The following is a 16705-nucleotide window of genomic DNA, read 5'->3' on the forward strand; positions in this document are numbered from 1 at the left end:
GGTGAGGCCAAGTCTGCAAATATCTGTTACCACCTTCTCCAAGCTCTACTTGATCGACTTTGTGAAGTGCTAACTCTAACTGTTCAGAAAGTGTCTGAGATGAAATGAGATCATGAACAACAATACAGGATTGACTTTAAATGACTAGATGATGAGATAACCACATCAATTGATTGTATGTAAATTAACAGTTAATACAGCATCTCAAACCCTTTCTGGTAAACAAATTAAATATTTTGAGATAATCTGTCTAGCAAAATAAAAACCTTTACCCACAGTTTAAAAAACTCATTCCAACCAGGTGCTATAATCCCAGCACTCAGGGAGGCACAGCAGGTGGATCACTGTGAGTTCAAGGTCTACAAAGCGAGTCCAGAACAGCCAAGGCTACACAGAGAAACCCAGTATGGAAAACAAACAAAAAACTGCAACCAACAAACAAACAAAAATCAACAGCACTTATTTTAATATGTTACCAAAAATGGGTCACACATTTATATGAAAAATACAGAATGCAAAACCATTATCATAGCACTTAGGAGGCTGAAGCAGAAGGGTTATGGATTCCAAGTCAAGCCTGACCACACAGAGAGACCCCATCTCAATAAGAATAACAAAAACCAGAATGAAATGGGTTCCTACCCTCAGTTTTGGAATTATAAGCAGCAAAATGGTAATGAGGACAAAAAGTTGCCTTTAAAAGTAAAAATTGCTAATCTAAAATGCTTTCTGTGATAATTATCAATTTTTAAAATTTATTTATTTTTATTATTTATTCACTTTTTGTATCCTAGCTGTAGCACCCTCCCTCATCCCTTCCAATTCCATACTCCCTCCCTCATCTCCTCCCATAACCCTCCCCAAGTCCACTGATAGGAAAGGTCCTCCTCCCCTTCCCTCTGACCCTAGCCTATCAGGTCTCATGAAGATTGGCTGCATTGGCTTCCTCTGTGGACTGGTAAGGCTGAGGGTGATCAAAGAGCCAGTCACTGAGTTCATGTAAGTGACAGCCCCTGTTCCCCCTACTAGGGTACCTACCCACTTGGACCCTGAACTGCCATGGGCTACATCTGTGCAGGGGTTCTAGGTTATCTCCATGCATGGTCCTTGGTTGGAGTATCAGTCCCAGAAAAGACCGTTGGGCCCAATTTTTTTGGTTTTGTTACTCTTCTTATAGAGTTTCTGTTCCCTCTAGGTCTTTCTATCTCCTTCTTTCATAAGATTCCCTACACTGTGCCCAAAGTTTGACTATGAATCTCAGCATCTGCTTTGACAACCTGCTGGTTAGAATCTTTCAGAGGCCCTCTAAGGAAGGCTCCTGTCCTGTTTCCTGTTTTTTTCCTTCTTCCAATGTCCGTTTGCCTTTCTGCGTGAGGACTGATCATCTTACCCAGGGTCCTTCTTCTCACTTAGCTTCCTTAGGTGTACAGATTAGTATGTTTATCCTACATTATATGTCTAATATCTAATATCCACTTATGAGTGAGCATATACCATGTGTATCTTTCTGCTTCTGGGATACCTCAGTCAGGATGATTTTTTTCTCTAGTTCCATCCATTTTCCTGCAAATTTCATGATTTCCTTGTTTTTTATTGCTGAGTAGTAGTCCACTGTGTAAATGTACCACAATTTCTGTATCCACTCCCCCGTTGAGGGATATCTGGGTTGTTTCCAGCTTCTGGCTATTACAAATAAAGCTGTATGAACATGGTTGAGCAAATGTCCTTGTTGTATACTTGAGCACATTTTGGATATATGCCTAGGAATGGTTTTGCTGGATCTTAAGGAAGCACTATTCCTAATTGTCTGAGAAAGTGCCAGATTGATTTCCAAAGTGCTTGTACAAGTTTACATTCCCACCAGCAATAGAGGGTTTTGCTTTCTCCACATCCTCTCCAGCATTTTTTTGTCACTTGAGTTTTTGATCTTAGCCATTCTGATAGGTTTAAGGTGAAATCTCAGGGTCATTTTTATTTGCATTTCCCTGATGACTAAGGACGTTGAACATTTCTTTAAGTTAATATTCCTTTATTGATAATTCTGTTTAGCTCTGTACCCCATTTTTGAAAAAAATTTCAAGTCTCTGAAGAAAGAAATTGAAGAAACAGCAGAAGATGGAAAGATCTCCCATGCTCATAGATCAGTAGGATGAACATAGTGAAAATGGCCATCCTGCCAAATTCAATACAATTCCCATCAAAATACCAACACAATTCTTTACAGACTTTGAAAGAACAATTCTCAATTTCATATGGAAAAACAAAAAACTCGGAATTGCTAAAATAGTCCTGTATAACAACAGATCGTCTGGAGGTATCTTCATCCCTAATCTCAAGCTGTACTATAATAAAAACTTCAGGGTAATGGCATAGAAACAGAATGGTGGATCAATGGAATCGAACAGAAGACCCAGAAATAAACCCACACACCTATGAATACTTGATTTTTGACAAAGAAGCCACAACCATACAATGGAAAAAAAGACAGCATCTTCAACAAATGGTGCTGGTCTATCTGAGTGTCTACATGTAGAAAAATGCAAATAGATCCATATTTATCACCCTGCACAAAACTAAAGTTCAAGTGGATCAAAGACCACAACATAAAACCAGACACACTAAATCTGTTAGAAGAAAAAGTGGGGAAGAGCCTTGAACTCATTGGCACAGAAGACAACTTTCTAAACAGAACACCAACAGCACAGGCTCTAAGAGAAACAACCAATAAATGGGACCTCATGAAACTGAAAACCTTCTGCAAAGCAAATGACACTGTCGTTAGACAAAACGACAGCCTACAGACTGCGAAAGGATCTCCAACCTTGTATCTGACAGAGGGCTAATTTTCAGAATATATAAAGAACTTTAGAAGTTAAAAAACAACAAATCAAGTAATCCAATTAAAAAATGGGATACAGAGATAACTATCATTTTAGGAATAATATTTGATGGTTCACCTTTTCTAAATTTTATCTGTTACATTTTAGTTTAAAAAAAATCATACAGAAGGCTGGAAGTCCAGCTCATTGGTAAAACATTTACCTGGGTTCCCTCCTTAGTATAAAACAAACAAACAAACAAACAAACAAACAAAGTTTTGTGTCTCCCTCTCTTTTTTCAAGACAGGGTTTCTCTGTGTAGCCCTGGCTGTCTTGGACTTGCTTTGTAGACCAGGCGGCCTGGAACTCACAGAAATTTGCCTGTTTTCATCTCCCCGAGTGCTGGGATTATAGACATGTGCCACTGCACCCAGCATAAACAAAGTCTTAATAGAACAAATTATGAACAGGGAAATAAAATTTCCTCCCAAGGAATTGAATCTAGGTCCTGAGCCATGTCAGTCCATTAGTAAAGTACTCTGCCTCCTGTTTTATATACATTATGTACATATGTACATACATGCGTCCCTATGTAGCCTCGGCTCGTAGTGATACTACGATTAGAGGCATGTACCTTAACATCCAGCAGCAGTTCAACGTTTCTGTTTTTTAAACCATTTTCTTTCTATCATTCAGTCATGCATTCACTGATTTACTTGAGAGAGGGGCTTACTATATACCCCTGGCTAACCTGGAACTTAACATGTAGAACAAGGTAGCCTCAAAGTCACAGAAATCCACTTACCTCTGCCTTCTGAGTACTGATTTTAAAGGTGGCTCAACTCCTCTCTTGCCCTCTTCACTTTGCTTTCTCTCCCTCTCTCTGAGATGCCTCATCCCATCCCCCTTTCTCTTTTCTCCTGCGCTCACCCACTGTCTAACTCTCTTTCTCTCATCTCCAAACCCTGAACGTTAAATTTCTTCATTCCAAAAGAGAGAGAGAGAGAGAGAGAGAGAGAGAGAGAGAGATATTAAAGGTGTATACCATGATGGCCAGCATCAATTTTCTACAATAATTCCCCAGTTCCCACTGACATATGCAGGCATTCAGAGAACAGTATATAAAAAATTTATGTACCATTTTCTGGAGAAAGTTTGTCATAAGCATCTTCATAAATATAATTTCTTCTTATAGTAACATTGATTCCATCCAGAAATGGACCATCTCCTTGAACTTCTTGCTTATCTGCATAAATCAACCTTTGAAAGATCTAACAAAAAGGTGAAGTTGTAAGGTTATTAGAACCAAAAGACTTGCTGGTATAAGCACAAACAAGCTAAACAAAACTGTCAAATATAATTTAATTTTGTATTTCTATAAAATTATGGCATCAGTTTTATATACAAAGTAGCAAATATTAACTTTTTCAATAAATGAATATTTAAGTATTTCTAAGCTGTTTCTCCTGATTTTACTGTTTTAGAAGACCCATGCCACAGTATGTGTTTCTTTATTAAGTATTTCTTAAAAATATGGACAGGTAGGGGGTGTTGAGATGACCCAGTGGGCAAAGGCACTTTCAGCCAAGAGTTATGACCTGAGTTTAATCCGGGACCTGCACGACAGAGGGAGAGAACATACTTCTAAAAGTTGTTCTCCAACCTCTGCACGAACTCTGTAATACACATGCACACACACAAACACATCAAAAACAATATTTAGGAAGGAAGTAAAGCTCTTACAGCAGTATGCTAATCTTAGAGGAAATATTTCCACCAAGGATAAAATTCCTGTCTATAATGTTGACATATCAGTAGAGGCAGGTCAGGAGTTGGGTACTATGGTGTTTTGACTTTTTGTTTGTTTGTTTGTTTTTCCAAGAAAAGAGTTTCTCTGTGCAACATCTCTGGTTCTCCTAGAAGTCCCTTTTTAGACCAGACTGGCCTGTAACACACAGAAATCCATTTGTTTCTGCCTCTCCCAATGCTGAGATTAAGGGCACATGACACCAAACCCTGCTGGGGCTGGCATTTTTATAAACACCTAGAGCAGCAGTTCTTAAACTGTGGGTGTTGATCCCTTTGGCAAATCTCTATCTCCAAAAATATTTATATTACGATTCATAACAGCAAAATTACAGTTATGAAATAGCAACAAAAGTAATTTTCTGGTTGGGGGTCACCACAACATGAGGAACTATAGTAAAAGGTCACAGTATTAGGAAGGTTGAGAACCACTGACTTAAAGTCTATACGTCAGTCTGCCATTTTTGTTTGTTTGTTTGCCCTGAAACAAAAATAAAGGCCTGAAAAATATTGAGGCCTGTACCTGGAAGAATCTAGTCATTTCTAGTAAAAACACAACAGTCTAAGTTAAACTGGAAACAAACATAGGCAAATGTTTAAACATGTTTCAAAATCATTTGGCAAGGAGCTAAGATATTTGTCCATTTTTCAAAGCAGTGATTGTCACAGTAACTTTTTTATGAATGCACACAAAGTACCTTTACAAAAAAAAAAAAATTGGCATTTTTTGGTAACAATGAAAACTTTGACAGTTTAAACAACCCTCCTTCACTATCAAAAATCTCTAGTAGAACAGGCTGCTCAGCTAGCTACAAGGGAAAGCAGAGCTTTAGCTTGTACAGAGAAGTATGTGGCTGGATTTTAAGGATGAAATTGGAGATTTTAAGTGGTGTGTTAACTTTTTAACTATGTTAAATTAGCATCACGGGTCTGAACACCATACCTTCACTCGCTCCTCAAATGGAACCACAAAAGGCAGTTCTGTCAGGATGGCAAGCTGTCTTTCCTCAGACACAGACAAGGGTGGGGACTCCAGACCTACTGCAACACACGTTAAAACTCGTTACTCCCTCCGTATCCCCTTTCCATTCACTGCCAGCTATTAAAGTCAGGGTCTACAATCAGGGTCTAAAAACCAAGTATGATTTTAAGAATCTGAAATAACCTGTTGATTCTATCTATCTCTCCTTCCATGAACATACCCTCCAGGCCCAATCTGAAATCTCTGAGTTCATTCCAGTCAGGTAAGTGATACAGGTGCAGAGTGGGTACAGATGATCATCTTTAGTTGTTTGCTCATCCCACAAACACAGCTAGCACTCACAGGATAAGGCCCAGGATGTCAGAGCTAAAATGGGAGGTTCCTACATAGCTACTTTTTCCTTTGAGTTGTGTATGCATACATGTCAAGAGGTACCTAGGAGAAGGCTGGGTATCCAGTGGTTCCATGTTGGGGATTGGTCTGGTGCTTATGTATTCCAATGCTAATTACTGGCCCCCAAAATCTGGTTGTTGCCCAGACAAGAGCACAGCCTTACCTGTCTTTATTGTGTAAACTTTGCTCTACCTAATTTAGAGTTGACTGGCTAATAAAAATGGTGAAGCCTATGACTTGGTAGAAGAAAGGTAAGCAAAGTTTAGGTTCCTGGCCTTGGGGTCAGGAGACCACAAGGCAGGGGAGGATGTGGCAGAAGGAGCAGAAGATGGAGAAAGATGATGTGGCCTGATGGGACATATCCAGCCCAGAAAGACTTACTGGTAAGTAACTTTGGTTGCATAGCTGAGAGATAGGTAAATAGCTTAGAGGGTTGATATCTGCCTGGCTCCAGTGCTTTAAGCTTGTAAATAAATCATAGCCTCTCTATATCAATTATTTTGGAAGCTATCAGGGTTAAAGAAAACTGTTTGCCTTACTAATTAGTATCTTACAGGCCTATATTGGTACTTTACTAGTAACCTGCGGCTCTGTTCTTTCCCAACAGTGAGAAAACAGCCTGGCATACTGGCACAGTGAATCACATTTAACCCTTTCAAACTCATTTGAATGAAAAAACAAAATCTGGTTAATGTTTAACACTTTAAGATTCCCTTATAGCTAGGATGTGGGGGCACACGCCTTTAATCCCAGAACTTGGGAGGCAGAAGCAGGCAGTTCTCTGTGGGTTGGAGACCAGCCTTGTGTACAGAGTGAGTTCCTGGACTGTTGGGACTACATAGTGAGACCCTGTCTCAAAAAAAGAAAAGAGACCAAAAAAAAAAAAAAAAAAAGCCAGAGTGACAAATTTTATAACAGATAAAAAAAAAAAAACTATAGCCATAACATTAAATTTTTCTAAATGCAATAGTTAAAAAAGAAGCACATGAAAATACACTCAATACCATCAGTCAGCTGAGAAATGCAGATTAAAATCACAGTAAGATATCATCTTATTTAATCTTCAGTAGAGCTAGGAATGAAACACAGGATTTGGTCCAGATTAATTTAAGCAAGTGTTCCACCACTATGCTACATCCTTTTAAAATGGCTACATTTTTAGCTTAAAAAAAGTCTTGACAATTTTACACAACAATGTATGGTGATCATATTCCTAACTTATTATCCTCACTTATTCTTCTTCCACTCTCGCTGACTACTCTCCTCACAACTAGTCTCCCTCTTAACTTTCATGTCTCATTTTTTCCTGTTTAACCAGAGTTGCTTATCAGACGTGGGAAGGGAGTATTTACTGAAGCATGGGCAACCTATCAGGGGTTATGTTACTGAAGAAAATGACTCCCACTTCCTCACCAAACTTTAACTGCTAATAGCTCTTCAGGGAGTTGTGAAGCCCACAAGTTCCTCTATCATCCATGCCTATATGTTGATGGGCCAGGCAATCATAGCTATTACTCATTACTACAATGGCTATGTCATATCCACAAAATAATCCTTTTAAAATGACAATCTTAGGGGCTGGAGGGATGGCTCAGGGGTTAAGAGAACTGTCTGCTCTTCCAAAGGTCCTGAGTTCAATTCCCAGCAACTACATGATGGCTCACAACCGTCTATAATGAGATCTGGTGCCCTCTTCTGGTGTGTAGGCATATATACAGGAAATATTATAAATAATAAATATAATTATTCATATTTTAAATAATTATAATTTATAATTATAACCATAAATAATATAATAAAATTATAAATAATAATTTATAAATTATAAATAATAAATAAACCTTAAAAAAATGACAATCCCATTAGGGCATGGTGGGACATACCTTTAATCCCAGCACCATTTTTATTAGGCAATCAACTCTAAATTAGCCACATCAAGGTTTACACAATAAGGACAGATGTAGTGAGACTGTGCTCTTGCCTGGGCAGCAACCAGATCTGGGGGGTGGGGGGGGGCAGTATCTAGCATTAGAATACTTAGCACCAGAGACAGGCAGATCTCTAGACTACCTAAGGCCACGGAGTAAGACCCTGTGTCAAAGAGGCAAAAAAAAAAAAAAAAAAAACCAACCAAAATAAAACATGACAATCCCAAGTATTGGCTGGGATACAAAGTGCCAGAGCATAAAACATACATCTCTGGTCTGAATGAAAGCTGGTATAACTACTTCAAAAAACAGTTCTGCAGTTTTTTTGTTGTTACTGTTTTTTGGTTTTCTTGTTTTATTTTGAGACACGGTTTCTCTGTGTCCCTGTTTCTCTGTTGCCCTGGCTGTCCTGGACTCAAGGGCTTACTCTACAGACTAAGCTTGCCTCGAACTCAGAGATCTGCCTGCCTCTGCCTCCCCAGTGATTCAAGGTATGCACTAATATGCCTAGCCTCTGTTTTGCTTTTTAAATAAAGTTAAGCACATCATTGCAGTGATGTAAGATTCTTTATGTTCACACAAATACTTGTATATTGATAATAATAGCATCGACATTCATAATCACCAAAGACTAGCAAAATAACCAAATGTCTTTCATATGATGTAACTCCTCAATGGAATTCTACACAGTAATCAAAAGAAACAGCTATGATTCACAGAACCCCACTGCCTCATGCTGCTTGTTCTGCAGTTCTACCTTTCAGAAAAGATAACAATCATTTTCTACCCATCCATTAGGAAACACAAGCTTATTTTTTTTGGAGTGATGAAAATATTCTGTGAGATGTTCAGCAAAAATCACAGAGCTAAAAATAAAAGGAGTGAATGCTGAAGAGTATTCCCCCTTGTGACAAGAAGTGCCAACTGAGAACTTACCCTCCAGGGTGGACTGCAGTGGGCCAATCCTGCCCATCCTCCGGAACCGCCAAACATTTCTAGATGCAGGTACATAGAGCTGTGTGACCTGTGGGAATCAATTGCTGTCAGCACCTCCTTCTGCCACAGTACCACCTGGTGGCAAGTGAACAGACTCAAGGCCTACCCTTTTTTAAAGAGCTGACTGTCTATCCCTGTCCAGTCCAGGCTGCTTCTCCAGTTCTCATATTTTAGCCCTGAACACTTTAAAGTGAACCGTTGAGTGTCTGGGCAGAATAAATTACCATAATGATATAACTATGAAACAAAGCTTATCAGATTTAAAAAATAACAAATATACTTACCTACTTCCTCTAAAGTGTTTTTAATTTCCAATTAATTTGTTTGAATTAGTGTTCAAGCAAGATAAGCAGGTGTTTTCTCTTGTTTTTCTTTAATCTGTAAGTTTTTCTAACCCCTTAGTTTTGATCTTTGTAATTATTTTTTTCAGGAAGGTATAAGCTTTTGCTTATGGTCTGGATCGAACTCACTACTTGCAGAGGCACCTGAAGAGGCTTAGAGCAGCAGGCCCAATGTGGGAGGTGGCATGTTACACCCTTCCCCGAACTCACAAAAATAGGACACCCATTATCTGGAAGAAATGCACAACACAAAGACACCAATGCTATCTAGATAGCCTTAAGAGCGGCAAGTCAAATGTTTACTACTTCTTTCTAACAGTCTTCAGAATAACATGGTTCTTTTACACTCTATAAAGTTGATGGAGAAAGTCTTTAACACCACTGAATCTGTGGAGTTACTGTATGAGGCCAGTCCACGCAGCTATTTTCAAGGTTACTCACAGTCTCTAGGGCAGTGTTTATGTCTGGGAGGAAAGGCTCTTAGGAGTTCCTGACCTTTCTTCATTCCTCAGCAGCTTCTACTATGACAGGTCACTAAACTTCAAACCTAGAACTACCACCATGCTAAAGTCCTTTTCTGTAGGTGGAAAAAAATTCCTTAGAGTCACCTACTTGGGCCCTGGAGCTGTTCACTTTGCAAGATCTGACCATTTGCAGACTCTGCCAGTGGGTAGAGCCGGAGGCCTCAGCCTCAACTTGAAGATGTCTTGTCCCTGGGGATACAAGTACTACCTCCAATATCCTGCCACACTCGTTTTGGTTTCTTGCAGCACCGGTACTCCCGTTTTCCCTACATCTCCCCAATGTCTTAAACTCTCGAAGATTCTAAAATGCATCAGTGGTGACTTTCTCTGAGAGCACCCGATGCACACTTTTCCTTATCTTCTGGAAGATTCAATCTGCTTTAGGTTCCAAGCTTACTAATATTCTAATTGTTTCTGCCCCTTCAGACAACCTAGGATAAAGCCCATCTATTTTAACTAATGAATATACTTTTACTGGTAGTATTCTAAAAGTGAAATTGTTTCCAACTCCAATAGACAATTATTGGGCTTTAATCCAATCTGAGGAAATAAAAATACAATTAAGATAATGATTATCAGGATATTCTTGAGGCCAAGGCTGTTGCTACATATCTTGCCCTTTGACCAAGAGTTACTTAGCATTGCAGACAACATATATACCTACTCAAAAGTTAAGTGAGGAGTTAAAAACAATTTAAAAAGGCTTATACTCCCTAGAAATACAAAAGCTGAGAAACCATCTTTAATGAAACGTAATAGGGAGATTTTCTACTAACTTTATCTGCTTTGATATCCTCTTGTTCTGACAGCCAGTGGTTTGGAGGACAGAAATTTCTCCTAGTGTCTCTAGACTTCAGCATTTTCACTAGGTTGGTGATCACCTGAAAAGGGAGAAGAGGCCAGTGTCATACAACAACTCAGTGGCTAACACCTCACAGAGCAGGCAACACCACTAACCAGATGCCAGAAGACACTAGCACTGGTGCTTCTCCACCTGGTAAAGTGGGTGTGGACTTCCCCAGCTTACAAAAATTCTCCCTTCAGAGACCACAAGAACATACTGGAGGAACAAACCAGTTTTCTGCCAAAAGAAACAAAAAAAAAAAGCACACAGGTACACACACATAGTGTCTTTAAAAAGGAGGTCAGGTGACCCTGTCTTGAAAAAAAAAAAGTCAGTTCGCTACTTCTACCATGAGGGAGTCTGTGATTCACCAGATGGTGGTGGCACAGACCTTCAATCCCAGCCAGGGTGTACAGGCAAGCAGATATCTGTGAGCTCAAGGCCAGCTTGGTGTATTGAGCTAGTTTCAGGACAGTCAGGACTACACAGAGAAACCCTGTCTCAAAAAAACAAAACAAAACAAAAACAAGATGAGAAAATAACAAAAGAAGTCAGGGGACTGGAAAGATGGCTCAATGGTTAAGAATGACTCCCTTCTTTTGTAAAGGAGCTAACTATGTGGGTCCTAGGAACTGAACCTTGGTCCTTTGCAAGAGGAACAAGTGTCTATAACCACTGAGCCATCTCTCCAGGCCCTTGGCTAGATTTTCAACAAGACAGAACTCTGACAGTACAATAGCTCATCTGGGCTGATAAAAAGCTTATTCTGTCACTGTGTGAAATTTTTTTTTCTAGTTTTTTTTTTTGTTGTTGTTGTTGTTTTTTTTGAGAAATTCCACATGAGGAATAGCATCCTACTGAATCCCTATTTCCCACACACACACCTTGCCTGTGCCTCTGGAGCTGATAAATTTCCTATAATTTCTTATTTTTGTAATTTCCAAGATGACCATGCAACATCCCATCTATGTATGTCCTTTGCATGTTCCTGAAACAATAGCTCTGCTATGGGTAGGTATGCCATGAGCTCTTTGGGAAGAGAGCCAAACAAATTACCTGGGGACCTAGTATTTTCTAGCAACTAATCTGGGATCAAAAGTTATTTGATAAGATTAAAGAAACCTAGCAGTACTAACTAAAAATTATCTACTTTCTACATTGCATAGATGTACTTTGTAGAGCTGGCAAGATTACTCAATGAGTAAAGATGCTTACTACCAAGACTGACACACAGTTTAATTCCCTCGGAACCACATGATAAAGCAGAGAACCAACTTCTACAAGTTGTACTCTAACCTTCACATATGTGCTGTAGCATGTATAAATAAATACTTGTAAACACATTATCTATAAAATCCTCTAGTGCCAGTTTCATATAAATATGAAGCAATTTTAAATATATATATAAGCAGGAGAGACAGCTCAGAAGTTAAGAGTTCAGTTTCTACCATCCACACTGGTGGTAGACTCACAGCTGCCTATTACTCCAGCTCCAAGGGATTTAACACCTTCTTCTCAACTTCTGATGTAACCTACACTCACATGTACAAAACTCCAGACACATAATTTAAAAAATAAAATCGTAGAAAAGATGTAAATAGAAAAAGTTTGTCCAAAAATTTAGAAGGTAAAATTACCTTTTTAAAAGTGTATGTGCTCAGTTACAGATTATACATTAACAAATAATATTTTCACAAGATCCTTATGCTTGTAATGTTCTGGTTTTTATCTTGCCCACAGACTGACAAGCTCAGGAAAGTTTCCTACTAAGTTATTACCCAGCTATTGTATCATAACAACATATAGTACTACCATGTAATGAATATATCTATATAAACTGGATGACAAGACTTGGATGGAGATGACTAGTGAATGGATAGTTAGTCTATTTTGAAAAGCAACTGCAAGATGAAATTATAATCTAATAAATAAAACCAAAAAGCATAGCTAATTCTTTTATTTTCTTTTTGGTGACACTAAAGATTTAATCTAGAGCCTCATGCCTTCCAGACAAGGGCTTTCCCACTGAACTACATTCCCAGTTCTTCATACTTTTTTATTTTGAGACAGGGTCTCAGCAAGTTGCCTAAGTAGACCTTAAATCTCTTTATAGCCCAGGCGGCCACAAACTTGCAGTCATGCCTGGCCTGGCTGTGGCTAATTCTTAAAGGAGCTCCATACAAAGGACACTCAACAGCACAAGACTTCTAGGTACTAAACACGTGAAAGGAGAATTTTTTAAAAATCTGATTTTAAATGAAGAACATATTTAAAGAAATGTGAGAACAGTGGCATGCGGCTATAGGAGCATCCCCTGACAGAAGACATTCTCCTAATGGGAATAGAAAGAACACAGTGAGTCAACAACAAGCCCTCACTACAATGATACTGCCCAGGCCCAGGCTGAGTTCATCTGCCATTCCCTAGCACAGGGTAGTCAGCAGGGCAGTCAGCTTAAAGAATCAACAGTGAAAGCTTGGAAGTGTGAACTACTGTAAGTACATGTGAACCTGTTTTACACAGCTCTCAGCTATCACTTGTTAAAAATAGTATATTTTGAAAGACATGATTTTCTTCCATATCTGAATTACTACAAAATCATCTTCTTAAAGTATTCATTTCAGTTAGCCACAACAAGGTAAAAATAACAACAAACACCCAGCCAACTTTCAATAATAAGGAGAGAACACAGGTCTGCCATTCTGTGACTCCTGGTGAAAAGTGCCAGGACAATCAAGATTGCAGCCAGGACACTGTGATTGCATCCATTTACTTTGTTAAAAAGATGGGTTGTTGCTCCTCACCTCAGAGATCTGGAGCAGTCATACTGGCACAGCCATTGCCACGACTTTGGCTAGAGATCTATCACACCTTTCCTTGAAGAGGAAAAGAAAAAAGCAGCCCAAATTCTTATTTCATGGATGTGAAATGTCCAGGTTGCTGCAAGATTACTACAATTTTTAGCCATGCTCAGACAGTGGTTCTTTCTTTTAGGTTGTTCAACAGCATGTGCCAGGCCACAGGAGAAAAAGGCAGGCTCACAGAAGGCTATTCATTTAGAAAGCAACATTAATCTATTTAAATTCCTGAATTTGTTTTTCACAGAAACCTTATCAGGTTCAGTCAATCTACCAAGACAATGTAATTATGTTTGATTTTTATAAAGTATATAACAATAATCTATTTTGGCACCAGTTTTTCAATAAAGTTTCAATTATGGAAAAAATATTTGGGTTGTTGTCTTTTTTCTTTGGTACTGGGTAAAGGTTCTACTTACTACTAAGCTGCACCGTCATATCTGGGTAGCTTTTTAAAATGATTTTGAAATTAGTATAAATTATACATAAATCTGGGTTTTTAATTTATGACACTTTCATACATACACATAATATACTTCAAGTAATATTCATCTCTTCCTTAGTCTCTCTTGCCCCCATCCGTATCCAGTTCTCTTTCCTCATCCCTTGTACTTCCATGTGTTCTTGTGTGTGTGTGTGTGTGTGTGTGTGTGTGTTCCAGTAAGATTTGTAATACTTGTCACCTGGAGCACAGGTGAGAGTTTGTTTACAAAAATCATGAGCACCATACCAGTGACTATAATATTGAAAAAAAATTCTCTCCCTCTTTCATTAACTGCCTATCTTATCTTCTTTCAGGAGCCCTTCCCATTTCGGGGAAGACTATTGAAGGACCTAATATTGTGAAGACAAGTACAGCTCCTGTGAGTTCAAGAGTGCAGCAGCCCTGTCATGCCTGAAAGTCAGCATTCCATACCTATTCCCTTTCTCTAATTCTTGCATTCTTTCTAATCAGTCTTCTACTGTGTTCCATAGCCTTGGATATTATGGTGGTCTGAATGAAAATGGCACTATTAGGAGGTGTGGCCTTGGGAGTAAGTGTGGCTTTGCTGAAAGAAGTGTGTCATTCAGGGTAAGCATTGAGGTTTCAGGGTCCAGTATTACTCTCTTCCTGTTGTCTTTGTATGTGGATGTAGAACTTGCAGCTACTTCTCCAGCAATGTCTGCCTGCATGCTGCCATGCCTCCCACTATGCCAATAAACTGCAAATCAGCCCCCTGTTAAATGGTTTCCTTTGTAAGAGTTGCCATGGTCATAGTGTCTCTTCACAGCAATAGAAACACTAGCTAACACCAGGCATGGTGGCGCATGCCTTTAATCCTAGCACTCAGGGAGGCAAAGGCAGGAGGATCACTCTGAGTTTGAGGGCAGCCTGGTTTACAAAGGGAGTCCAGGATAGCCCTGGCTGCACAGAGAAACCCTGTCTTGAAAAACCATAAGAAAAAAAACAAAACAAAACAACAACAACAAAAACCTTAACTAAGACAGATATGCATGTCCCATTTATGGGTCATTTATTCTCAGTAATTTGCCCAGTTATGAGTCTCTGAAGTTGCTGAACACTGCAAAGAGAAGCTTTTCTGACAAAAACTAACAGCAGCAGTATTCTATAGGCATATATTTAGAAGGTAATGTGATAGGTACATTATGTTCAGTTAGCAAAGAACAGCAGTTTCCCCACTAAGGCATAGGACCTCCCTAGACATGAGCTTTTGACCAGGTCTACATTATGAGTCAGCAGGGAGGAAGCTGATAGCTAAGTTTTAACTTTGTGTTTCTATGTGCCTCGACCAAACTGGCCTTAGGTTTTTAGAGACTCCCTATATATTCCAGGTTGGCCTGGAACTCATTATTTTTCTGCCTCAGTCTCTTGAGAGCTGGGACATACCAGGTTTACCACCACATCCAGCAAATTTTTTCTTTCAAATGGAAAGTACAAACCAACAATCAAAAGAACAAGAATCATCTACCATAGCATACTCTACTCTCTATGAGGCAATGCCTCCCCGACACACTGCCTTTGATAAGGAAGGCCTATTAAATGTGGTAGCCAGATACAAAGACATACCAAGCAGGATTTACTGCCTCTTTACCGGGTTAAAGTAATTATAGCCATAAATTACACTTCAAAAAGAAGTTTATAAAGTTGATAAATGTATGATCTGTTTTAACAGCATTGATGCAGAACTTAGAAACCGACCTCACTTCCTACAGTGACAAGTAAAGATGACTTTAAGCACTTAAATTCTGTGTTCTGTGACCAGCCAACAGAGCTGCTCACACAAATTAATTCAAGAAGATCATCTTTGACTGAAAAATGAAAATGGTCTACATTGAAGTACAAAGCCCAGTCTCAGTGTTTGCAATTCTGTCAGTCAACAAAAGCCAGAAATCAATGGCAAATGCTTTTACCTCCTTTGGTTGGTTTTACTGTGAATGCTTCAACTTTAATTTGGTATTATACAAATAAATGGTGTTGACATTTTATTTGGATACTTTCAGAAAAACATGGCTGGTTTTGTATAGTAGTCAACACCTCTCACACAGAATCACTACCATATAAACAGACAGGTAATGCTTGCTTTTAGGAAAAAGTGACAACTCCCGATTGTTTGTGATATAAAAGTTATTTTCTCCTATAAGAATAGCTAATAGCAGTTGATCACTCATGGGTCATACTAGTTTCTATTATTTCTGGGACTCAACTCATAGCAGGTGGTATAAAATAGGCTGGGGACATGTCCTTTAAACAATTCTAATCTAAGGCCAAAGGTCTTTGTTAAAACACAATTTCAAATCTAAATCAATCCCATACTAAGGAAAGAGGGGGCGGGATTTTGGATGTATCTCAGTGGTAAGATGTTTACTTAGCATGTACAAAGCCCTGGGTTCAATCTTTCTCTTTCACGTACATACACATTAAGAAAGTAAGAATCATCTACCATAGCACACTCTGCTCTCCATGAGGCATAGATGTGCTTGCTTCCATGACACACTGCCTTTGATAAGGTCTATTAAATGTGGTAGCCAGATACAAAGGCATATCAAGCAGGATTTATTGCCTCCACACAGGGAAGGTGATTCAGACAGGGTCTTCCTTAATTCACCTTGAAATCACTATAGCCCAGGCTAGCCCCATGCTTGTAATCACTCTGCTTCTGCAACCTGAAAGCTGGGATTACTAGCATGCATCACTGCACTTGGTTCCACAAAA

The 16705-nt window shown here is 39.0% G+C and overlaps 2 protein-coding genes across 3 annotated transcripts in view; one reads left to right on the plus strand and one right to left on the minus strand.

The window, feature by feature from the left end:
- Nucleotides 1-16705, minus strand: part of Ube3c (ubiquitin protein ligase E3C) — a 100528-nt gene that overhangs the window by 35431 nt on the left and 48392 nt on the right. The window contains exons 14-17 of one of the 2 annotated variants that reach the window (XM_055612646.1): nucleotides 10566-10670; nucleotides 8865-8952; nucleotides 5569-5663; nucleotides 3958-4090 (exon numbers count right to left, since the gene is read on the minus strand). In XM_055612646.1, the coding sequence (XP_055468621.1) occupies nucleotides 3958-4090; nucleotides 5569-5663; nucleotides 8865-8952; nucleotides 10566-10670 (421 nt within the window). Of the gene's footprint in view, nucleotides 1-3957; nucleotides 4091-5568; nucleotides 5667-8864; nucleotides 8953-10565; nucleotides 10671-16705 lie in introns of both variants that reach the window. The other variant, XM_055612645.1, reaches the window with a different exon arrangement.
- LOC129680850 (40S ribosomal protein S27-like) lies at nucleotides 13551-13706 on the plus strand. Its single transcript, XM_055612647.1, has one exon. The coding sequence runs from the start codon at nucleotides 13551-13553 to the stop codon at nucleotides 13704-13706; it is 156 nt and encodes a 51-aa protein (XP_055468622.1).

Source organism: Psammomys obesus, unplaced genomic scaffold (assembly GCF_907164565.1).
Source record: "Psammomys obesus unplaced genomic scaffold, mPsaObe1.curated_primary_1811, whole genome shotgun sequence".
NCBI lineage: Eukaryota > Metazoa > Chordata > Mammalia > Rodentia > Muridae > Psammomys > Psammomys obesus.

Excerpts from the sequence above, each read along its gene's own strand:
- LOC129680850 (XM_055612647.1), top strand. The coding sequence starts at position 13,551 with ATGGATGTGAAATGTCCAGGTTGCTGCAAGATTACTACAATTTTTAGC.